Genomic DNA, 26,319 nt, shown 5'->3' on the forward strand with positions numbered 1-26,319 from the left:
GGTCATGGCACCACAAGTAGAGTTCAAGGACCATCTGGTCCTTAGGTGATATGATTTAGTTTTAGGTAGTTCTGTGAGGAGCAGGGAGTTGGACTCAATAATCCCTATGGCTCCCTTTCGACTTAAGATATTTTATGATTCCATACTACTTGCCAAAGATAATCCTGATCTAACCCCAATACCATCACACAGAAAAAGCCACTGAAGTCTAGTATGACATTCACCCTCATCTTTCTCTTACTAGTCAAATTAAGAAAAGTAACTGACAACAGGTGGTCATAAAAGCAGGCTTAATCAGGATTTCTTACTCTGCAACTTTTATTCAGAAAATTTTAAGTTACTCCCTTACAATGTTTGACAGCAAGAAAGTAAGTAGCAGCAAACTATAAGTGAAGAAAAAATTACCATATTCATGCTAGCATCCAACAACCTGCATGATAACTGAAGTCTTGTTTTTCACAAATAACAGAAAGGAAAACTTTATAATACCAACATTAACTCAGCCCAGGCTAAGTCTGCCAGGAAGCCTTAAAAAAAGCAGCTGCAACAGCAGTGCTGTCCTGGCTAGCAGATATCCATACCTGTGAGAATATAAAAGGTTATCTCACTTTTCTACTTAAAATACATGAATAAATAAAAATACATGCTAAAATAGAATCTACACATAGTAAACATTTTTATAACCATTTTTCAAATGAGGAGAAAAGTAGGCAGCCTACCATTAATAAGGTATGGATGATTGCAGCATTTTCTTAGTTCCATCATAGTGTTTAAAAGATTAGGTACATTTGCCTGACCTCCACCCTTGGAAAGAAATGTGAAATTCTTTTCAAGAATAGCACGATAGTATTTCTTCTGAATATTTGTCAGCTCAACTTCAATGATGGTTTCCTCTTTGGGGGCCAGGTTCTTTTCCACATCCTCTTTAAGACGTCTCAGCATCATCGGCTTCAAAATAGCTTGCAGTTTTTGCACCTGGAAAACATATGTTTAATAAAATAACTGAATTAAAACTGCTAGAAATCAAATATTCTTTTTTTCAATTTCCTTCATTCTAAAAACCTTGTTTTCTACCTCAAATGCCAAGTAGAGAGCATTGTAAAAAATTTTTCAGTGACTCAGCAGCAAGTTCTCCTTGTTAACTCAGTGACACACACATTTCTAAAGTCTATTTTTGGTGTGTAGCCCTTCTGTTTAGTGATGTCTGTAATTAAATAGATCTCACTCAGAACTATCCTTCTAGACAGGGACTGCACACAAATCATGCCAAGTAACCCTTCATTAAATTAGCAAATCTGACACTTCTAAGATAACTTTTGCAGTTCACTTCTAATTACTAATCAGTATTTAATGCTATTTTCCCACTTTAGGTATCTGCTTCTAATTATTTTCTTATTTTCCTAGTTTTGACATCCACTGACGTAGAAAACTATTTAGGACTGGTCTAAAAATGAAAACATTGTATTTCACTTATGACACTGTGTATTTCACTTATGACGCTGATAATTTTTAGTGTCCCCAGGTTTTCTGGAATATTCATTAAGACACATCCCAAAGGGTGGGAGGGGAAAAGAAGAAAATGTCAGTTTTCCTAAAAAAAGGGCTAAGTTTAAGTTTTTGTGAAGTCTCTTACATAAAAAGCTCAAATGTATTTGATATTAAAAAAAAAAACAAAACACCTGGTATTTAGGTTGTTTTAGGCCGTGCTTCAAAGTACAAACCATCTCAGTGCTGAAGAGCTAATAATTCACCCTGAAATTGGTCATCTCCTGATGCAGAGCTGCACAGCAGAAATATGAACAGAAAGTACTTTCTCCTGAATTTACATAATTCCCTTAGTAATAAACCAACTTCTGAACAGAAAAGGTAATTAGCAGAGAAGGATGAACAACTGAGAAAATATATGGAATACAACTGCAAGGAATGGAGAGGAAACCCCAAGCCTTTAACACATAACCTGTCCCACCACTTAAACCCGATTCCAAAACATCTGTGTCAACAGATAAAGAAGTTCTCCTGAACTTGTTGAACCAATCTAATTCTGATCTGCCATTGCCATTATTTTAGTAATAGTTCCATGTATGGATTCAAAAGCTTCCAGTCATTTTGAGCTGGCCATACAAAAGCTATGTTGAGAGCTGGGATATATTAGCTCCAGTTCAAATACTTCATTAACAAGTCTACATGGCCTCTGCATCAGAGCTGGCTCACTTTCAGCCAGGTCAGTGTCCATTCTGACTGACATGTAATAGCATGCACAACCTATGGAGACATATCCTATTTTGCCAGGAGGCCAGGGGCTAGAGGAAGAACTATTTTGTAACTTAGACTATGATGTGTGAAAGAGTTGTTCTCAAAGAAAGTCAACAAATTCAAGCAGTCAAAAGTTGAAAGATATCAAAAATTGAATTTTCAGACAAAGCCAGCAAAGTTACATACAAAAATACATGCAGTTATTACCACAGGAAGCAAAGGGCCAAATTAAGATGCCATGCTTCAGTTACCTCCTAATATTAAGGTGGTTTGGCCTTTTAAAACATTTTGATACATACAAAGAAACATTTTACATTTGAGATATAACACATGTTGCAACTAGGGTCTTTTATTTTCTGTCAATTTATGCATTTCTTCTCTAGGACAGCTCAAGAAATCTATTTCTGAGTTAAAAAAACCCTCCCTCTATTTGGTTACCTCTTGTTAAACTGGGTTTCTAGTATGTTCCTGTTTGCACTTAAGTCACTGAGAAAACTCTCAGTTATTAATTCCACAGAAGTTACAGGGAGAGTCCCTTCACTCTGATGCTTAAGGAAGAATGTCAACTGACAAGTTAATTCTCATAGAAGTATTTTCATCCAGAAACCATTACAAGACACCCCACCTCTATTTTTTAAACACTACATTTTAATAAAAGGAATGTCTTCCTGTTTATGCAAGACCAATGGACAAAGGACTAAAAAAAACCCAAAAAAAGCCCAGAACAGTGAAAAGGCAGAATTACTTTTGACCAAAAGCAGAAAACCTTCAACTAAATGAAAATAAACACAGAAAGGAAAAAAAAAAAAGGATAAACCCACCATGGTATTGCAGGAAAAAAAAATTATTTTAAAAAGCAAATAATGAAGTTCATATACAATAAAATGGATACATTCACAATATCTAAATAGAAAAGTAAGTGTGCAAGACAAGTTTACCTGCTCTTCAGTTTTAAGATCCCCAAATTCTTGCATGAATGTGGTTTCTGATGGAAAGCGACCTGGTTCCAAGAAGTGAAGCAAGCTAAACAGCTCTTCTACTGTGTTTTGCAAAGGGGTTCCAGTAAGCAGCACTTTATGCTCCTGCAAGGTTAAGAAACAGTTGCCTAGGAATCCATCACCTTAATTTCCAATGGAAAAATACACAAAATTCTTTCCCCTTGTCACCATATGTCTGTGTCACCTTTACTTCCTCTCCCCTCCCCCAGCTACTTACATAAAACTGTTCTCAGGACATTTCTAACTGGTACTCTGGTGTTCCTTCACTGATAGCCCAGAAAAACACTTCACTACTTAAGCAGCTTCAAAAGTCCTCCAAGATACAAGAACAGATTTTACTGGTCCACAATGTCCCATCCCTTTCACAAGTACAATGAACTTCAGATGGCAAAGTAGCATTGAACCTAATCCATCATTTCCAGTAAAAATTCATTTATTTACCTCCAACTGACCTCAGTGCACTGATCTCCTCAGGCCAGGAGATCAACACAGGATCTAACAGGAAAACTGAAGCAGAGTTCTACCTTCCTAGTACATGCTATAGAGCACAAGAGTGGCAGAGACAAAAGTAACATAATGCTTTAGAGAAGGAGCCCAGACAGGTTCAGCAACTAGCCCACAGTCAAACATAAATTTAGCAGTGTAACAAGAACTAATGTGAAAAGTCCCATATCTCTCTCTGCAGTCTGTAAGACTGTAAGCTCTGCTTTCCTCTAACAGCAACCACAATAAGAAAAACAAAAGGTACACAGCATTTAGCATGACTGCATTGTTCTCACAAAAGAATATTCTGCCCAAAACAAAGTAATTATTGTGCCTTTTAAAATGTAAATATCTTCACATTGTCTTATTTTTCTCTATGAGTTTAATGCACCTATTTTGTACACATAACATAATACATATTTATGTAAGCATCAGAAACCAACTCACTTGTCCTTCCTTGTTCAATAAGACAGAATATCCTTATGGCCACACAACAAATTAACATTAGAGCTGATATTAACACAGAGCAGTTTAACTCTCATGGCCAAACTGGGCCACCTGACCACATTACACTTTTAAATAAATGTCTATGTGAAGAAGTGACTACGGATTAACTCACATGAAGGGAGAGAAAGGAAAGAATAAATTTATTTTTATTGTCTTAGGAGAATCCACATTATTCAACACCTAAATCAATGAAAAAACTTATTAAATATCAGCACTCCAAAACTGAAGGTATGCATATGCTTCCAGGTATTTTATACTTTCTCATCTGCATTCTCTCATTCATCTTAACACCTGATGATTTACTTGAGAAAAAACCCTTTTATTTTACTTTTTGATTAAACCATAAATCAGAAGTAATAAAACTACAGAAGACTCAAAGATAAGAGATTCACACTGACCAGATCCATCATCTTGAGTCCTTCCAAAAGTTTACAGTTCCTGTTTTTCAGCCTGTGGGCCTCATCAATGACCACGCAACGCCATGGAATGTTACGCAGCTCTGGGCAGTCAGTCAAGATCATTTCAAATGTTGTGATAATGGCATGGAACTTGTAGGACCCCTTTATCACACGACCCTAAAAGAACAGCAAATGTTAAAAATAAACTCCCTGGCAAAGACAGGAAGCAATTTGTTTCACCTTCTATTTTGTATTTTTAAAAAATAAAATCTGTAGAATGGACAAGACATTTAAAGCAAATTAAGTCGTTGTTCCTGACTAAATGGGGAAATACAATTCTGTAAGCTTGCCACTGGCTTCATGATAGCTGTTTTTAATCCTGTAAATAGGCCTACAGTATCACTGCACATTGATTACCAAGAAGTTCTACAAGTATTTCAGTTGTAATTCATATGGATTATACTAATGCCTTGAGGCATTAATGTATTGCTGCAATATTGAAATAAGGTTTTCAGACTTCATCAAGAGAATTCTCTTTTTACTTGAATTGAAGGTACGTGAAGGTCCTCCCAAACAATCTAAATACAACAAAAGTGCATTAAGGTTTGCTTTTTATGATTATTTGAATATTGTGCTCACTGTTTATCATTTTTTCCCCAGTAGACACTCGGGATTCAAAATACCTACAGTTCATAGAATGGCTTGGGTTGGAAGGGACCTTGAAGGTCATCTAGTAACAACACCCCTGCCATGAGCAGGGATGCCTTCCACTAGACCAGGTTGCTTAAAGCTGTGTTCCATCTGGCTTGAACACTTCCAGGGATGGGGAATCTAGAGCAACTCTAGTGAACAGCTTTAGCAGAAGCAAATATCTGAGCTTCTAATTGCAGAATGTGTACCTGCATACAATTCCATAATACTTTTCTAAGTCTGTGTTAAGCAAAGTTCAACAGGACAATTAACTTGACGTCTGACACCATATTCACTGGTTCATTAGTTCAGTCTTATTTTCAGCACTGATATAAAGATTGTTTTTAAAAAAAAATCTGAATAAATTTTATTCAGGAACATGAAATGAGCATCTTTCTGACATTATGCTAAGCTTCTTCCCAATGCTGTTCAAAGAAAAATGTAATTTGGTACCTCCAGTGTCACTGGGTCTGTGCAGAAAAACTGTCTCTGTAAGGATGAGCATTACACAAGTTCAAAGCTATTCCACATTTTCAAAGGACTCTGTCATGGGTTGTATATTGAATACATTTCAAAAGAAACACATATTTTACAGTAAGGTGACCATTTCTTCCCTTAGACCTGTGCAAGACTGAATCCTTTTATAAGTGACCTGCATATAATCCTCTCCAAACCATGGGGATCAGAACTGGCTACTGACTCAATGAAATGATTGAAAACCTGATATCCTGAATTCAGCATTAAATCTGCCTACTCAAATCAAGAGCATTTCAGAGAGAGTAATGACCTGCCCAACAATGCTTTCTCATGGCATAGTCCAGAAATATTTATCTTGTTAGGGGCAAAAACCCCTGTTACTTAACAAACAGCAGATGAAGATACACTAAGTGGGCAGCTTTGAAAGCCAGCAAGCTGAAATGCTGTAACCTTTTCATGAGCCAAGTAAATTTCCACCACAAACCAAGTCAGCTCTTTTCCAAGTCTCCGTCATTAGCCGTGTTTGGCACATATAGGTTTTGTAATCTTAAAGCAGAACTCCTTCTCAGAGGTGGGATAATACAGAAAAAGCACATGGTTTGTTTGATATTCCAGCCAGGGAAGGGCCCCTAGGAAAAGCTTTCAGTTATATTGCTCAGGAACACCAGAACAAGCTTCTCTATGTGAACTTCACGGCAGAATGTCTCTGATAACACCAGGTCCTTCCTTACTGATGAAGTCACACCACTGCAGAAACTTATTTTATTATTGACTACTCTTTAGCATTTCACAACAACTTGACTCTAGTAACTGGGGCTGACCCTGAAAAATCCCACTAATGGACATAGGGTAGGTGCTTCTTATGCACACTCTCTGTTGTTACTGCCCTTCAAAAGCCGCTCACTCTCAATGTTCAATTGTCTTTTTGAGAAACAGCTCAGATTGAGAAGCCTCTTTTCATATTAAGACCCAAAAAGCCAAAGATGCCTGATGTCTGGGTTGATGTGTCTGGCAAGAGAACTAGAAATTATGCTGCTAAATCATGTCTTCTTTTGCTCCCTTTTTGTCTCCCATCCTATTCCCAGTGATGGTACTTTGGAGAATGACAGAGTGAACACTACATGGGGACTATTTTTCAGAACATGAAGAGAATTTTTCCCTGTTTTTGGTTTCCACCATGTGTTTCACAGCTGACACTCTTACAAAGAATAAAACACAGAAGGTGATTTTGTGACACATCTAAGCTAGCTGCCACCAAAATGATGAGTTCTTTCCATTTCTCCTTTATCTCTAAATGTCTGATTCAACTCTTAAGACAGTTCAGGGAGCAAAGCCAGCAGAAAATCATTCATTTTTCTGTGCCATGAGTGCTTTGTCATTACTCACTATGGGGTAAAATGACTGCCATGCTCACGGCAAGAATTGAGTTAAGAATATGGCAATGGGGGAACAAAACTTTCTGCTGCATCTTGCTGTAGATTCCTTTAGTTACCTTTAAATCAATGAAACAACATTGCCAAAATAATTAAGAATTTGCACAATAAGTGGGATTTTTCAGATGACATTCCTTCAGGCTTCATGCTAAGTAACTGCTAAGGGGAAGAACATGCTGAGAACAAGCACCATGCAAATAGCAAACAAACATGATTTTTAACACAGGAAACTATTCAGCAGAGACAGTATTTGTACAAACCCAAATTTTGAAATTATATAAAATATCGATCTCTGCTAAGAAATTATTTTAAAACCAGAAAAACTGATTTCATTCCCACTTCATTTGTGTATTATACATCTAGAAGCTAAATGTGAGAATTATCATAAAGAATATTAGAAATTAAAAGAATGGCCTGGATTGGGACCTTAAAGATCATCTAGCTCCAGCACTCCTGCTGTGGACTGGGACATACACAACTTCTCTGGCGCACCAGACCTCAATAAAGCAACTGTTACTCAAATAAATCTTCAACAAATGCAGATATGATTTTCATTTAAAAGTTTCTTTGATAAATTGCTGAGAAAACAGTCATTTTCTAGACCACACAGCTGTAACTTCCAACTAATATAAATTACTATGCGTTTCTCTCATATGTTTAAATACATACTTCTTTCTGTTTGCCCTAATGGCATGTCAAGTTGTGCCACAGTCATCACCTTCAAAACAGTTTTTAATCAGTTTTTTACCTGTAAAAGCATATTTTTTATCGTTCAATCTCTCTTATAGCTTTGCTCTAAGACTCTGGTTTTTCAACACACTTTGAGGGCATAAAGTGAGCACTAAGCAGAACTGGACCACAGATCACATCACTGACAGAGGAGAAGGCTTTTCTCTTCTTTATATTAAAGATTGGTTTGCTCCCATGCACTTTCACTACACCAGCCCTTTTAACCATGGTGTCACAGTGGTTTAATTGCTCACATGCCATGACAAAAAAAGATCTGCTTTTGTCTTACAGCCTTCCCAGAGCTGAGCTCTCCCTATGGTAAGAATCATCTTCATGCCTTGCCCACAGACAGCCCTGCATTTAGCTATTCTGACTATTGCTAGATTGGATCCAATTTATTAAGTAATACAGCTTACTCTGTATCCATGAACTGTCTTAATCATTTACCACTCTCCACATCTTTGTGTCAGTTGAAAACTTCCTCAGTAATGATTTTATGTTTTCTTTCAGGTCATTGGTAAGTTATATAGCTCATGGACATGAACCAATCCCTGAAGAACTATGCTGGAAATGCAAATCACTTCTCATTAACAATTACATCAAGAAATATCAGCTAGCCAGTTTTAAATCCACTTAATGTGTGCCATATTGATTTTATATCCTTCTAGTTTATTAATCAAAATGTCCAGTGGTGTAAAATAAAATGCTTTAAAGAAAATCTAAATGCATGAATTCACCATTCTCACTTTTTAAAGCTCAGTTGAAAATTGTACTCCACAGGTTGAACTTCTACGCTTTTTCTCTCTTATAGGAGGCATATTTTATTGTTCTGCAATAACATTCAGTGTATGCGCATTTTATTTCCCTTAATTCTGTTTACTCTGGGAAAAGCCATGCACTTAGGAGTAGGGATCTGCTGCTCCTTTTAGCTTCTGTTTTCTGTTTCTACCCCTAGTTAATTTCTGCTTTCCTTCACTCACAACTATTCAATCTAAGCGCAGTAACACACATTCAACATATATCTGACTTACAAAATTTGATAAAGAGGCATTGACAAGTTTAATTTCTGCAAGCAGGTCTTTCCTGGAATGGTAGGCAAAGATTGATTTTTAAGCTTAGTTCCACTTACAGGAGTTTCTCCATTAAGAAGCTCTTCTGCCAGCTCCCCTCAGAAACACAAAATAACAAAAACCTTGCATGAAAGAATGAAACTCTAAACAAAAGTTACACCATTTCATGGTGCCCCTTTATTCCCAGAGAGATACTGCTCACTATCAAAAAGCATTCTTATAACATGTATCTGTATTTCTAACTGAAACCTAACATACCAGTACTGAAAAACGAATTGATGCTTATACTAATAAACAACTGTAAAGCATACACAAAAAAAGAGAAAAAGAAAGGTGAAGAGCTTTTACCTGCGGATCTTTGAAATACATTTCATACAACTGAATGGTCCGCCGGCTCGCCTGACTCCCATGATACACAACCACATTCAACTCTGTCCAGGTGCGGAACTCCCTTTCCCAGTTGGGAATTGTGGACAATGGTGCAATAACCAAGAAAGGACCATGGATTCCTTTCAAATATATCTCATAGAGAAACGTAATGGACTGGATAGTCTTTCCCAACCCCATTTCATCTGCTAAAATGCAGTTTCGTCTGAAAACAAGAATAAAAACTGGTTGAATGATTTATTCCCAACTTAAAACATAGAAAATCAGTAAGGCAATAACCTGAATAAACCAGATATTTCTAGCATGAAAAGGCATCATAACACTTTGCATTTTAAATAAATGGTATGATTTGTGAGGCAGTCAGCATGCATATATCCCTTCTATCTACCTCTCAAGTTCACAAGGGGGAGGAAGGAATAGCAGGGACATGCATGAACCCAAAGCACTTGCCACAAGAATCTATCTGAAATATTCATGTTCCACCCCAAATTAGTTTGTATATGACTACTGCAGCAAAAAATGAGACATGTAAATGATTCTAAACTCTCACTTCAGCAGGTTACTTTAAAAGACTGCTATTTTAAATAAGCTATAAAAGCTTTTCCAAAGCAGGATTCAGCAGTAAGCTATGTTTTACGTACGTGTTGTACCAATTGAAAAGAAGCCAGTTTACTCCCTCCAACTGGTATTCCCTGAGTTTGTTATTGTTTTTATACTCCCTGGAACTCTCCGATTTCTTCCAGTCATCGGCAGGAGGTCGCTCCTGTTTCAAATACAGCAAATCCCATTAGTGGTTTCTAAAAGACCACATTACTTTACTATTTTCAAATAAAATCCTCTATATAGAGCAAATTCTTACCACACGCTCCATTTCTGGCTCCCTAGACATCAGTTTCTCAAATTCTTCGATCTTGGCTTGGTCGATGTCTTGCTTGAGCTCCCAAGTGCTGTCCTCGTAAGGAAGCGAACACCACTTCACCAGATAATGCGTGACAGGCTGTGTTAAGACAAAAATTACATTATCTCACAATACAGAAAGAATAAAAGTGTGTACTCTTTCTTACAGGAGATCTGCAGGCTAGATGAAATTCAAAAAGCTTGATCAGACCTGAATGCCTGATTCAGCCAGAAGGATAAGCAAACAGCAGGCTGACACCTTGACAATCTAACCAAGTAAGATGAGAACCTGGAGAATGCAGGCTTACCAGCAAAATGAGCATAACACATTTGAAATCAGTAAGGCTAGACTAAAATTTAGAAGCAACACAATATTCCCATTTCAGCCCTTACAATTCTATGCTTTACTACATATTTAAATATTGACTGATTTATCAGAAACTTCATAACACACAAGTCAACCATCACCATTCACTGACAGAACAACATGGAAACACAGACACTGCCAGTGAAGCTTTCTATTCTCCCAGGACCAAAAAGGAATCTGCTGGAAGACAAAATCATCTTCTTTGCAGAACAAGTCATTAAAAACGAAGAAACAGTGAGTTCAGGACTTCTTCTGTAACAGGTAGTCTAAACCATTATGACATTTACCTAAAACTCTTTCTTGCAATTTTCATTTAAATTCTGCATTACATGCATGGACATCATATTTCTACAATATTAAATATCTTCAATATATCTACAATATTAAATAACTTCTTCATTGTTCTTGCCTTTTGGTTGGTTGTTTTGTGTGCTTTTTTAAAAAAAAAATAGGTAACTTATTAAAAAGTTTGGAATTCTCACTTAACCCCCTTTATTTAAGAGAAACTGCTACATTAGCCAATGTTTTCTCAAACACGTTCCTATTTTTTATACATATATACCATGGTAGTTTCTGTAAATGGTTAATAAATTCTAATTAATATATTAGATATTAATAATATTAATATATAGAATTTAAACAATAAATTCTAAACACAATGTCAATATGACTAGAGATGGACTAAACAAAGTTTTGTTTACCTCTCCATTATCATCTGTGCTACGTGAAAAATCCATGATTCGATCAACTTCCACATAATCTGGATTAAAAAGCTCATCATCAATCTGTTCAAGGAGAGAGGCAAAAATATAAAAGATATCTCTATTAGCCCTTCCTGAGAGGAAAAATGATTATATATTTCACCAGGCAATAATATTTTGGGTCACGGTGACACAGAATTTATATTTGGCAAACTTCAACATGTTAATTGAAATGCTACAATTCAGCAAGATCATTCCCCGTGAGGGAATCAGACTTCTCAGACTTTGTTAACTGGGCCTCTTAATTACTGTGTGAAACCTTTTACTGTGAGAGAATGTTTAAGAATATTTTAAATGAAGTGTGAAATTACAATTCACTAATGAGCAATCGAAAAGGCTTATGGCATGCAATGCATTTAGCATTCTTGAAAACTACAGCTTGCAATAAAGAAATTAGAGCCTTGTACTCTAAGTGCCTTTGGATTATTTTAACTACAGGAATTGTCTAATGCTTTACAAGCAAGATTTAAAGATTATTATTTCAAAAGCAGAGTAAACACAATGCATGCATACACAGTTTTTCTAAAAATCACAATTTGTCAGGTGCCTATGCCTTTACTTACAGGATTCTCTGCCATACTAAAACATTGCATTTCATTTTAAGATCCACTTCAATCGAAGAGACAGCCAAAAGGACTAAAGACTGTATATTTTAAGAGATTTTTCTGAAACAATGACAAATTCCAAATATTTACAGTAACTTGTGATCCACTTGGAAATATATCAAAAAGAGAAAATGGAAACAATTCCAGCTATCTTCACTTAGAACAGGTGGAAGTTTTCAATTTGCAACAGGTTTTTTGTTTCAGCTTGAATGATACAGTAAAAATAAATATAAATAAATAAACACAGTAGCTCATGAAGACTATTTTTTTCCTTAAAAGACAGCATTTTTCTAAAAGGTAATCTTTCAGAGACACAAATCAGCAGATCTGGTCTTTTATTGACAGGACCCCTGCCACATTTCTGCTTATGGCTCTAAGTGAAATTAAATTGATGATAAAAAGCTTTGAATCCCTAGTGAGCAGCAGTCCATAACATAGAAAAAAAGCATGCATTTCTTCTAGCATAATCAGCTCCTGAGAAAAAAGACATGGTACTGATTCAGTCAGGCTTATAAGGCTAATAACTAGCCACTCACTTCAAGGAAAAAAAAACCAACCAAAACTACAGGAAAAAGCATACAATCAGGATAGATGAGTTTCATAAACTTTCAAGACTTGCATCCAGAATGCTTTATACCAGAATAGGTGCTACTGATATATCACAGAGTTATCCAAATTTTAATGCCTGCATACGGAACAAGAATTCCTAAGAATATTCCTTAAACACCAAAAAGAAACAAACCAAAAAAAAAAACAATCGTACTTCAGAAAGGAATTTATTCTGGCCCTGTTTTGCCTTAAACCGCTTAATCTTCTGCTGAATTCTCTTGTCTTTGTCCAGCTCTTCCACAGATGCCCACTGACAGTGAAGGTAAGAACTAGAAGATGAAACAGAAAAATCTTACTTAAAACTCTGCTTCCATTGCACTCCTGATTTATTCCACTAGTACAACTAGATCTTTCCAGCATGTCGTGGTGCTATGCTTGGAAAACTTGACACTATCTTCTTTAACATAGAGGTTATTAACCAATCATCTTTACTCAAAGTAATTATACTTACTAATATAGAAACTTGTCAGGAAATAGAAACAACTCCCACTCAAAATTTGAATACATACCCTCTTATACTTAGTTTGGCACAAAACTAGGATGATTTTTATTGGACATATTTAAAACATAATTACTATACAAGACACTTATGCTAAAGTCACTATTTAACATCATATTCTTGCAAAGACTAGGATTTTCATAAGTTAATCAAAAGATGCAAATATTTTAAGTACTACCATCCTATATAATTTTTTTGTGAGAACAGCATTGTAACTCAAAATTACTTGTGAGTCTTTCAAGACTGACAGAGAGTAAAGAAAACCCCCTTGTAAATGCAGTTCCACAGTAACAACATAGAAGAAGGAACAGTATCTCTGCCAAAGTGACTTGTCCCACTCCATAAATTTAGTCTGTCAAAAGCTCTAGTGCTAAGACAGCACAGTTAACACAAAAATTATGTCTATGTAATAAAACTAAACAAAGCATAATTAAGCAATTCAACATTATACAATCAACAATATAGTGCAAAGGATACAAAAATGACAGCATATTTAAAGTGAAGTCAACTACAAGCAGTTAGCTGACACAAGCACCCTTAAAGCAGATTTCTGTCTCTCAGACAGAAAATTTGGTAAAAATACACAAGGTGTGCTATTTTCCTACAAGAAAAGTGAGCTTATCCAGTTATGAAGTGTTTTATTTTAAATACTGATTGCATTGCAGTTTTAAAGTTCAGAAGTGAAACAACATGCTGCTCTCACCACAATTACATTCCTTTCAAGGAGGGGAAACGATCTGCTGGAATACTGAAAGCCATCTCATTTGTTTGTTATCTTAGACATTTTGTTCAACATAAATCTTGTTTTTGATACAACATCAAGGGTTATGTTTGAGTAGTTTGCACACACTCTACACTTGCAGTTAGACCTACAACAGCACAGGTGTGTGCTCATGAGCCTGCATGCATTATGAGTTTTTAAGTATTTAATAGCAGAGCAATTTAACCTGTAGATTTAATTTTGGAGAGAACACAAATTAAAACAACACTGTCAAACCCTGTACTACCAATGTAAGGTATTCCCCTGTTTATTTGTCACTGTTTTGGATTAAACAATAGATAGGCTTAAAGTTTGATAATAATTTGTATCAGTTACAACACCAGTTTTGAATGCTATTTGGAAGTTATATGAACTTAAGGACAGCAATCAAACCCATAACTTTACTTACAAGTTTTTGTACTTTACATAGAACTCCTCTACTTCTACTTCCTCTCCGTTCTCCGTCTAAAAGAAAAGAAATGTTGAAACACGAATTAAATCTCTAAACAGCCCAACTTATTAAACTATTTAAAAACTATCTGAGATATGGACTATGGTCCCCACACAGAGACACAAGTGGAGGTGTAGGAAAAGGTTTGTGGGGGCGGACATGGGTGAGGAGTTTCCTCCAGCTGCTTACCCAAGTACATACTGCACTGCTTACTACAACTTCCAAGACATGAATCATTTGAACTCCTCCCTAACCACATGCAGCTTCATTCACAACCTCACCCCAAATCTGGCTTTCTGCCAAACCCACAGTGTTAAGTAGAAGCCAAGTGTACCATTTTCTCAGGCAGCAGCCAATTAGCAACTGCACTCCTGAATGCCATATGTATTATTTTTGGCTGGCTCATGGCAACTTTACATTGTGGGTTTTGTAATGTTTTAAAAAGGAGTTTTAAAGGGGGTTTATTCCTCCATATAGTTAATAACTCCAAACAAGAAGCCATATAAAACTAAACCTTATACCTCTGCTAGAATTGTAGTGCATCAGTGTTCATGGCTTTAGTTTTACTCAATGGTGCAATTAAATTCACTCAGGCAAGATGTCTCACATACAGAGCAGCCAAATTAAATTAACACCCAAAAACTACATTTAAAGCAAGGTTAAAGTTGTGACACAAACCAGCAAAACCAAGGGCATTCAGTGCTAAGAGTTGAGCTACCCTTAACTTATCCCTGGTGCCAAAGTATCGCATAACATATGGCATGTAATACTTTGTTGAATTGCTCCTTAACCCAGCCACAGGACAAACTAAGGACAGTGCACCAGGCACACATTTAGAATTCAGATTATGTCACAACATTAACTGTTTGTTTTTACTAATGAACTTTAGGAAAATTTTAAACAGAGCAGCATTTTCTGGTTCAAACATTTCATCAGGGACAACATCATCTGTAATAAATAGTGTGTATGCAGCATTAAACAGGCAAAACTGTTGACTGCTGCATAAATCAACAACCTTTGTATTTTTCTACATATATTTAAAATACATACAAACACACACACACAAGAGGGACTGCTCTGAAACTTGAACTGTCATTTTTAGTTGCTGGCTAGATTTCCCCTCCACAGCAGTGCAATTAAAGAACAACAGTAGCAGCTGCATTAAACTGTGTTCTAGCACAGTGAAGTTCATGCATTCCCAGTCCCTGATTCACACAGTATTCCTTTACTTCCTGAGTAGAAAGGGAGTTTCAGTTTAGCATTTACATTACTCCAGTACAGTTTGTATTCCTTCCTAGAGAGAGAAACAATACCAGATTCTGCCTATTTCTCCCTAAAGAAATAGAGGAAGATTCCTGGTGCTACCTCTTGATCTTGAACCTTCCATTAAAGTAGATAAGCTCTCCAAACCATCCTCTAAACCCAAACACAGGGGAGAAATTCTCTGACACTCACAAAGACATTGGCAAAGGAAAGAAATCTGAGAACCATCAAGATTCTTTTTAAAACAAAAAATTCAGAAGACCCTTTCTTAAGATGATATTAATATTTAGAGATCAAAACTGCATTGAAAAAAGAAGCTGGAGACCACATCATTGGAACCTATTCATTGCCCTGAGGCAAAATTAGTCTTTAAGAAGTCAACCCTAATTTTAAGACATTAACTTCTTTTATTATCTAAAATGTATTACAGTCAAGTCTCTGATTACTCTTAAACCAGAATCCTTTGAGATCCATCAGTATTACAATGACAACATCATTAAACACCTTTATACAGAGGTTTCATATTAACCAACTTCACTCCCCTCAGCAGCATTTCAGTCAAACATATTTTCTGTCAGCTGCCAACTTAATAATAATAATTTACAATGTACATCTTGATAAATTCTGTAATTCTCACAAGTAAAGCACAATTTTGTATTGTCTAATAGGTAATGTTAACTGGTCTATGTTATTAGATGTTCCATGAGAGTGCAAAGATTCTCCTAAGCAAAAAGAAAAAATATTTTTAAAATCTTAGTCTGCCATTCAGCCCTTATGCCCTCCTCCAAAAATTTAATCAAATTACAACTGTCAGCACTCAAGCAGAGGTTGACAGTACATCACTTTAGGGTGTATGAGACAGCAGCTTATACCTCTGATGTCACTGTGCACTCCTCACTACCTGTACACATATATTAACCAGGCAAAAAGGTGAGATAGAGCATTTATGCAAAATTCTCCCCAAACTGATTACACAGACATCCTAAAATAACACATGGCAGACTTGGGGAATGCAGGACACTTCAAATTATCATTTCCAGGTGTGGCCAGGATCTGATTCACAGTCTCTGCAGATAATTGAAGAAACAAATGACCTCTCATTCAAGCAAATACTTAAAAGCACATAATCTTGCATACCATTGCCACAGAAGTGATAGAGGAACACTGCTAAGGCAAAAATTAGTTGTATAAGCCACTCAGGTGTAGAGACAAAAAAAAAGGGGAAAAAGGCAAAAAACCCTAACCAACCAACCAACCCTAAGAAAAAACAAACCATGAAATACCCCAAACAACCACTACTATCAACTACCAGAAAAACAGCAGATAGATTATCTCATTAATAACAGATGTAAAGCAACACACAAAACCCAACCACCTCAATTGATACACAGCCCAAAGTTGTAAACTGATTTGAGGAAGAGATATAGGTATCATACACATTTCAATTAGTTCTAATTCTCACATGTACTAGTAGGCAAAAAGAGACATTCACATGTTTAACATGCAAGTGCAGGGTTCTACAAACTCCCTGTATTTCCAAAATATGTGCTATTTCTGCTGGATAGCATAATCAGTTCTAGCTATTCATTTTCAAAGTTAAGAAGCAGGAATTCAAAGGGGACTGAATGAAAAATTTCAACATCCAAACTCATCAGGTTTGGAAAGAGAGTGATACACACACTTCATGCTTTCCGCAAGAATAAAGAGTATTCAAGGGAATTCAACATTCCACATTAGGAACAACTGTGAAAAACACCATCTTTTTTACTTCAAACAGGAACTCAGCTCTACCTTTTACTCTGTACGTTTCAAAAATGGCTGCAAGTAGAGTGCTGCATCCTATCTGGTAACTCCAGAGCTAGACTAAGGCTATTTCTCAGAAAACCAGCATGATTTTATGATAAGAATACTGCTCCAAAAGGGTACTCATTATCTAATGTCCTTTACTTGAATGCAACATCTTTGTTACAACCTAATCCACTGAAAGGTTTCCTAGTGAAGCCTCTCCTCGTGTTTATTTTATGCACTGGTCCTGATCGCAGCAATTTTACTTTGATTAGTAATCTAACAACCAGGGTTTTGATGACGTTAGTAAGAGTGTAAAAGACCTTTAATAAAAGCACAGTTGGATACTTCAGATGTTAAATATTAACATCCTGAAATCCATTTTTTTTTTTTAAATTTGGAGAAGAGGGTTGGGGAGAAGAGCAGGGAAAGAAGAGACACCCCTCAAACCTGCAAATACAATCCATAAAAAACATTAAAGAAAAAGCTCAAAATAGAGCTTGCCTCCAGCAGAGCTTGCAATCAAAGACATGTAGGCAGCAGACCAACTACTTCCCACAAACTGCAGCAAAATACACACTCCCCATGAGTAATCGCACCTTTGTTTGCAGGGGAGAGGAAGAAGGGAAGAATAATTGGTGAAAAACAGCTTCCCCTGTAAAGACATTTATGAAAGGACCACATCCTCCTCTCCTGCCTAGCAGACCATCAGGACAAGTAAATACTCACTTTATATTGCCTGAAGTTTATCTGAAAAATAAGCCTATGATTTGAAACACAAAATACAGCTCTAGACTTAAAAAAAAAAATAAAAAGAAGAGAAAAAACACTCCAAAAAGCCTTAGAAGCTTATGCTGGAAGATGCATAAACAGGACAGATTGAATCACAGGAACTTGTGACATTAAATGAATGTAGGTTTACAAAATTGTTAATTATGTTAGGACAGTAGTAATAAAATTGAACACACACATCCCACCTTGCCCAAGAAAACCAAACAAAAACACAAACCCCAAACTACCAGAACATTGAAAAAAGAAATCCATTAATAAAGGCAAATTTCCCTTCTCCAATTTGAAAATTAACACTGAGGTAAAGATTAATTGCTGGTTAGCAAAGATCAACATGATGCTGTATCAGTCTAAGTCGGACAGTTTTCTGTCCAACTGTAGTACAAAAGTCAGAGAATTAGCTCCACAAAAGAGTCTATAAATATAATCATGCCCATTTTGGAATAAGTTCTTTTCTACTTCCTTCTCAGAGGTCTAATACTATGGAAGTGCGAAGGCCAATCAAGTTGAGAAGCAGATTAGAAAAATCTGTAAGCAAAATAAGAACTTAACTAGGAAGCAGGGCAGAATTATAAGGGAGCCACATTGAACTTGAGTGTTTCTTTCACCATCTTAGCATAGTGACAAGGAAAATATTCATCACCTGTGTATGCATCATACTTGCTCACATGTAAATTTTTTCAGCAGCTAAGCACAACTGCCATCAAAAGATGCAAAAATTATGGGCAAGGGTTTTTTAGTTCTCTCATTCCTCAAACTCCTATGGAACATCACTCTGAAGCGAAGAGCCCCACAGATTTCATTCAAGCATGTATATTTGCAAAACTCAAATTTTTTATCCAAAAAAAGCAAGACACAAGTAAAAGAGTAAACAATCTGTTTTGTGTATCTCTACTGAAAAACATGTTGCATACCATCTGAATACACTTTCAGGGAACCTCCTCTGTTCAACAGAATAGTTTTGTAATTGGGAATATCCAAGGCATTTTAAGAACTGAGTAAGGGTTTCAGAAGAAATATGCTTAGCCTATTTAAAGTATGAGGGGAAGGAAAATGTTTTACCTTTTTCTTGACTAAACGGCTACTCATGATTTTCTCCACAATAGGACCTTCAGCATCAGCAGATTCCTACATCATAAACAGCATAGAAAAGTTACAGGAGTACATCTTTGTTAAAGACTTCATTTGTTAGAAAAACTTTAAAATAATTTTTGTAACAGAAGCTTAATACCAAGAGGACATTTTCCCCCTAGTATGAGAACTTTGAGGATTCAAAGAGATTTTATACCATAATAAACGACGGAAGAATACTTGTTTAAGCCCATTTTTAAGACCTAGTGCAACTCCAGCTCCCTCGGTTAAGAAGGCTGATGTGCACAGATAAACAGATATAACAACATGAGCAGTTCCCCTGTCCTAAAATGCTTTCAGCACCATACAGTCTAAACAGCAGATGATGCTCAGAAGCTCTAGCTGGCAGTGCAGGTGTCGACACGATCGCTCTCAAAACTGTCTGCAATTCTCTATTACATTAATTCACTATTGCAACGGGAGGCAAACCATCCCAACTGTCCTTCTGATAAGACACAATTAACAATGGAGATCACATACAATATTTCACAAGGCTTAACAAATTGCCAAATGAAATACCAAAGAACATGGTTATATTCTCCAATAGGTCATCAGTTAAATGAAGTAGTTCTTTGAAAAAGCACTACAAAACAATGAGACTGTTACAACAGTCATTCCTACAGTATTACCCCTCATCTTATTCAAACTATTTTATCCATCATTTACATTGCACAGAGAATAAAGTGTACCCTGCTGGGTACTACAAGGCAGTAATTTCATAAAGGAGTTCTTATGGTGCCTAGCAGCAGGGGACAAGCTTGAGTGGTTTATTAAAGTCACAGAAGGCAGACCACTGAATTCACAGAAGTACATTCTAGATTTCTAGCAGTACAGTTTTGGTTTCCTTTAGCTAGGGACCACTAATTTCAAAGAACTTAGCTTGAACTTTCAAGCTGTATATTATCAGCTTGCAAACAAAGCCAGGAGTTGATATATTCTTTAAGAATGTAAAAACCAATGCCTTCTGGCACATTCTATCAATCACATATGAATACTATTCAGGAAAAGGGCCCATATTTAATCTCTGAATGCTGCAGTTATGGCCACCTTTCCAGCCTATTCATATCTGACCTGTTGTTCTGACTGAGAAGTATTTGAAGGAGAGTCTCTTCCAGCAGCATCAGCATCATCAGCCTCCTCATCTGAAATCTTGAACTCCAGGTCTTCAGTATAACGCTTCCTCTTCACCTGCCTGCTGGAGCGTCGTTTCTGAACAGAAAGCATTCATATTTTTCATGAGAAACAAAGTTGATGAGAAGCAGAATAACCAAGAAAACTTCTCTGCGTGTCTCAAATACATTAGTGAGCAGGAAATGCTATAATTTCTACCACACCTTGGCAGAAAGAGTGGACTCAGGACACTACCATTCTGAACTCCTACCTGTTAGCTGTTTTTAAATTCTGTAAGCAAAAAGCAACAGAAACCTAAAATGAAACAAAAAATCGACCACAAATAAAAATTGACTTTATGCTTGTTCCAAGTTGGAAAGTGGGAGGGCATTTTTTCACTTTTTTTAACATTACTGAAACAACCTTAAAAAATTAGGAAGCCTATCTCAGAAAGCAATTAAAACCCAAGAAGCTACACCTCTCCATTCACATCTGTAACAAACTTTGACAGATGGCCAATGCAGGAGCCAAACACCACCTTTCCACAGCATGGCCCACTGTGTTGCTAAGCAGTGACAACATACTTTCTTCCTCTCCCCATCTACCCAGTGTACAGGGATTATCTTGTAGGGGAAACACAATGAAATACGATTTCCTCACTTCACTGACCCAGCACTGTTCAGAAAAGCATCCTGCAGCACAGCATGGGAAAAGACCCCAAACTAATAGAGGAGAATGGAAAACTTGAACCACCCCAAATTGAAAACATTAATTCTGTGCCCCCATACTCTCACCACCAGGATGAGATAAAGCTTCAGCAGTATTGCACAAAACAACCTGTAAAATACAGAAGCATGCATTTGACAGAATTTGCAACTTTATGTTCAGTGCTGGATATTGTTTTTACAACAATAAAATTCAACTTCCCAGATAGTCTGCATCAAGTTATATATTTGAAAAGCTGCAAGGATATGCTGCTGAAGAAAACTGTCAACTGAGCTTCAAATACCTTAATGGAGTAATGTGTACATTAAAATTATGTTGATTATCAAATGTTAAAAAAAACCCTCTTAATGACTTGATACGCTACATATTTATATACTTAACACTACTTATTTCTACATCTTTCTCAGCCACTGCACATCTTCACTGATACATGCAAATACTTATGTAGCTTGTTTAACAGACTTACACACCTGAGTCTCTCAATATACACAGACAAAGTCAAATACTTACTTTTAGATAACTAATCATTCTTTTTAAAGCATAAATACTTGGTGCACTTCACAAAAATAGAAATTATTTATTTAACTGAAAATGAAAATTTTGAGCAAAGGTTAAGCTTACATCACCCTTTTAAACAATGGTGATGTGACTTCTACCTTTAATGCAGTAACTTATGGGGGTTTCCAGAAAACAATATTTTTATACTTCAAAATAGTAACACTTGAAAAATTTGCATCTTGATTTACATGATCACTGATGGGAAAATACCAATTTTCTTCTGACTCTGTAGGTAAGTCTTACCATTATTTTTGGTGCCAAAAATCTCTTCTTCCATTTCCCTAACAGAAAGAATACCTAAAGCATAATGGTAGCCTTTATTTAAGCATAATGGTAGCCTTTATTTGATATTTTTTTGACTTGATGAACTTCCTGTTTCCTCTTACATTCAATGTGGTTTTGCAATTGTTATGCACTGTTGACAGAAACTGTGCATGTATTTACCTGCACCAGATTAACTCATTAACTGATCTACAAGTAGGAAGGTGAGTAATAGGTTTGATCATGGAATATAAAAAACCTGCATAACACACAAGTATTTCTGCTCCTTAAACAAAACAATGCATCACTGTGCATTACTACATAATATCTCCACAGAAGGATCAGGATTTAACACTAAGAATGCAACTGTGTCTTGGAGAACTGAGTAACATCAATCTCAGTTGAGAAATACATAACAAGTTTATTAACTGTAGCTGTCCCAGCAAATATGGTTGAAACCTTTTCCTAAGTTCATGCAAAGAAGTGCATTATAGCATGCACAGTGCAAGATAATACTAAGAAAAGAGAAAATTTCCTGAAATACTTTGCTACATTTAATTAAAAAGTGATGCAAGTGCCCTAGCACTTCTATTTACAAAAAAAAATTAAAAATTAAAAAACACAAACATAATGTTTATCACCCAAAAAAACTTTTGTGTTTGACAAAACAGAAGTTTTTGTTCCATTAAACTGAAAACAAGCAAACCATGCAGAAATATTGAACTGTAAATGGAATATAATCACCTACAAACTAACCCAAAAAACCCATCTGAAGCCCTCAAGTTTCTTCATCTTTTGCCAGTGTGATCAATCAGGCTGGCAGAGATTTGCAGCACAGAACAGAAAACTCAATTCTTCAAACACTTTAATATCTTCATGGTTTAATTCAACTTCACTAATTCAGAATACACAGTCTGAAGGAGTCAGGAAGAACACGCTCTCATACTGCTTCTTTTGTTTTTAACTAGAATATACTAGATCACTCACATTCCATTAGGTACTATATTCTTCTTGAAAATAGTGGGAGGAAGGGCATAAACCATGCTTTTGTAGGACAACTGTTTGCCAAAGTGTTCACCAGGCTACTCTGACCATTCCAAACCGATCATTGGTCTGAACATCTCTCACAACCAAAAGCAATCCACCCACAACCTGATGTGCAAAGGACAAATGCAGTGGATTTCACGTACACCAGTATGACTACACAGGAGTCTCATACTTGCCCCACCACAATTTGCCCCTACCTCTTCATGAGGGGATTCTTATTTTTAGTGCCCACTCTAAACAGTGCCAGCAGAAGCAAGCCAGGAGCTGACCACTTCTTAACATGCCAAATGACAGAGCACACAGAATTTGTGCTACTCTATTTCCAGATCTACTTAGGTGAAACAAAGGTTGGACAGAAGGCGATAGGTGTGCAGTAGTCAAGAGAAATCAATCAACGTGAATCTTGCAAAAAAAGCCTTTTATCCACTAAAGCAGTGTAGCTACAAGTGCTTGACATGCATGTTTCCAACACTCTGCCCTGTCATGTCTCATTCGTGGTTTCAGAAGGTTTGCAAAGCCAATGCAAGAATAATCACCAAGCTTATAAGCAAGGCCTTGTAATAGTACATTAAGTCTAGAGAACAGAACATTCAGCACCATAACTGCAACAGCAATCAAAGAGAATGTGTGAAAACTCAGCAGCACTGTACACATATCTGCAAGCAACAAGACTGTAAAGCAAAATTATGATGAAAAATACTTGTTTTTGTAAAATATTCACCACGGTGATTTTAATTTCTCACCTTCTTTGTAAACAATACAGAAATTATCCGAATACCTGTATCTCTGCAACAAAGACCACAAGACTATTGTTTTATGCTTCTAAGTTGTCAAAGCCTACAATGAACTTCAACTATAGCATTACCTGAACCCCTGGATCATCTTCATCTTCGGGATGAGGTGATGGTGGTGGAGTTTTTTCCAAATCTGAGTTTTCAGAACCTTCCTTTCCCTTGTTAACCTTTTTCTTCGCAGCATTGGCTTCTGAATCTTGCTTCTTGCTACTGAAACAGAGGTATTTTTAATCAGTATTTGTAGAAAAAACATAAGCAAGAGGTGCTTAAAAAAGAATTGATCCATGAGATGTTTGTTTTGAGCGACTTCATTATTTTCAACTGCTTTAAGTGTTTCAAAGTAACTGCAAAATCAGTGATGCATGGGCCATCACTAAACAAGCCTTAAGAACAGACACCTTGCTTCTTTCCTTCAAGACCTTAGACAGCGACACTCGATGTGTACCCAACAAGAAACTAAAAATGAGATGGAAAAGGAAGAGTTGCTCTCTTCAGAACCTGCACTTTCTGAAAGCAGTGTTTGGACAACCTGACACATGAGAAGAGAAAAAGGATTACGCATGTGCTTGTCTTGTATTACCTGTGCAGCCCAGGTAAGCAGAACCAGAGCAAGCATTACCAAAACAAAGGACTGAATTAATCTTCTTCTACAATCCCTGCTATTTCCAAACAGGAAATGCACTTTAGTGTCAGTGCTGAGGGCACCCATACAGCTTCAATACATGTAACTACAGCTTGTACAGGGGAAAAAACCACCATACTAGCATCTCAGCATCTACACAATACCAGAAAGCTATATCCACTGACAATGATGTTTTGAGTGTAGTCCCTTCCCTTCCTCCCCCATGAAAACATTCATCACCTGAAGAGCTGGGACTGTCTCCAATTGCCCTCATTGGCTTGGAAATGGGTGAAGACATATGTATCAAAATACAGCTTTAAATACACCATCAAAATACAGCTTTAAATACACTGTCACCAAATCACAAACTGAAATGATCTGCAGTGTGGCAGGGGGGAAATTTTTGGCAACAAAAATTGATGGTAGAAGACAGTATTTTAAAGCACATCTAGCCTTTGAGTTTGTGGCAGGTTTTTACTAGATTTTTGTGGTCAGCTCCCAGCAGTCCGTTCCCAGCATGAGGGGCTTGATATGGGAAGTTGCTGAGATGGCTGACAGCAGGGCAGAGCCGTGTGCTGGTACCTGACACATGGCAAGCACAGGTCACCGAGCACTATAGAAGACACTTTTTTATGGTTTCTACATTCTCATCACTTTACTTTCATACCAGGGAAACTGCCCAGGTTGGTTTTTTCTTCATGATCCTCATATTTGTAATTTCTCATTTAAACAACAGCTTTAAGTTTGTTCATTTTGATCAGTACATTAGCCCACCAACAGTGTTTTTTGGAACTGTAATTTAAACTTTTCCAATATAGTCACATGTCTCTTCAGGACTCCGAAAACTTGGCTACAGCATTATTTTCTCCTTTCAGCCTATGAGTAAACTAACACTGATTTCCAAGTTAAAAAAAAAAAATTAAAAAATTACACATGAAAAAACTGTGAGTTTTGAACATGGATTTGTATTATTGCAAAATTGTCTCTACTTAGTCCTACTGAGGCCATATCTGGAGTACTGTGTCCAGTTCTGGACTCCTCAGTGAAACAAAGACAAGGAGCTAGTGAATAGGATACAGAAGAGGGGCACAGTGATGATTAGGGGTCTGGAGCATCTCTCTTAAGAGGAGAGACTGTGGGAGCTGGGCCTATTTAAAGAGAAGACTGAGACTAGATGATCTACAGAGGTCACTTCCACTCCTAAGAATTCTGTGATTCATTAATGCATATAAGCATCTCAACAGCAGGTATCAAGAGGATGGCACCAGACTCTCTTCAGTGGTGCACAGTGACAAGACAAGGAGCAAGGGCCAGAAACAAAAACAGAAGTTCCACCTCAACATGAGGAAGAACTTCCTTACACTGAGGGTGGCAGAGCACTAAACAGGCTGCCCAGAGAGGTTGTGGAGTCTCTCTCTCTGGAGACATTCAAAACCCATCTGGACACCTTCCTGTGTCATCTGCTCTAGGTAACCCTGACTTGGCAGGGGGCTTGGATGAGGTGATCTCCAGAGGTGTCTTCCAACTCTAACAATCCCTTGAAATTAATAGGACTCGACAAAACTCAAAAAAAAGCCTGCCTTAAACTGTGACAATTAAAAAAAGAATTAAAAATGAAAGGGGATGTGGGGGAAAAGTTGGACCCGGCGCAAAGAGCGCAGGCACAGCGGGGGCAGAGTTTGGCACGGCGGGAGGAGCGCGGGCAGAGGGCGAGCCCCGAGAGGCGGCGGGGCCGGGCAGCGCGCGTCCCTCCCTCCCTGCCTCCCTCCCTCAGTCGCTCGGTGCCCGGCGGGCTCCCCTCCCTCCCCGCCGGCGCTTGTTTCCGCTCTGGCTGCCACCAATGGCACAAAAAGCCGCAG

General features: G+C 37.1%; 1 protein-coding gene across 1 annotated transcript in view; it reads right to left on the bottom strand.

Moving 5' to 3' along the window:
• The window catches only part of CHD7 (chromodomain helicase DNA binding protein 7), a 128,789-nt gene that overhangs the window by 24,481 nt on the left and 77,989 nt on the right, over positions 1–26,319 (bottom strand). Inside the window, exons 4-15 of the mRNA XM_054284955.1 lie at positions 23,910–24,048; positions 20,414–20,551; positions 19,274–19,339; positions 14,333–14,388; positions 12,819–12,933; positions 11,391–11,474; positions 10,285–10,422; positions 10,067–10,188; positions 9,387–9,630; positions 4,640–4,816; positions 3,192–3,335; positions 720–975 (exon numbers count right to left, since the gene is read on the bottom strand). Coding sequence (XP_054140930.1) covers positions 720–975; positions 3,192–3,335; positions 4,640–4,816; positions 9,387–9,630; positions 10,067–10,188; positions 10,285–10,422; positions 11,391–11,474; positions 12,819–12,933; positions 14,333–14,388; positions 19,274–19,339; positions 20,414–20,551; positions 23,910–24,048 — 1,679 coding nt within the window. The remainder of the gene's footprint in view (positions 1–719; positions 976–3,191; positions 3,336–4,639; positions 4,817–9,386; positions 9,631–10,066; positions 10,189–10,284; positions 10,423–11,390; positions 11,475–12,818; positions 12,934–14,332; positions 14,389–19,273; positions 19,340–20,413; positions 20,552–23,909; positions 24,049–26,319) is intronic.

Source organism: Melozone crissalis, unplaced genomic scaffold (genome assembly GCF_028551555.1).
Source record: "Melozone crissalis strain CALT ecotype California unplaced genomic scaffold, PUWL_Pcris_2 ptg000042l_1, whole genome shotgun sequence".
Classification (NCBI taxonomy): domain Eukaryota; kingdom Metazoa; phylum Chordata; class Aves; order Passeriformes; family Passerellidae; genus Melozone; species Melozone crissalis.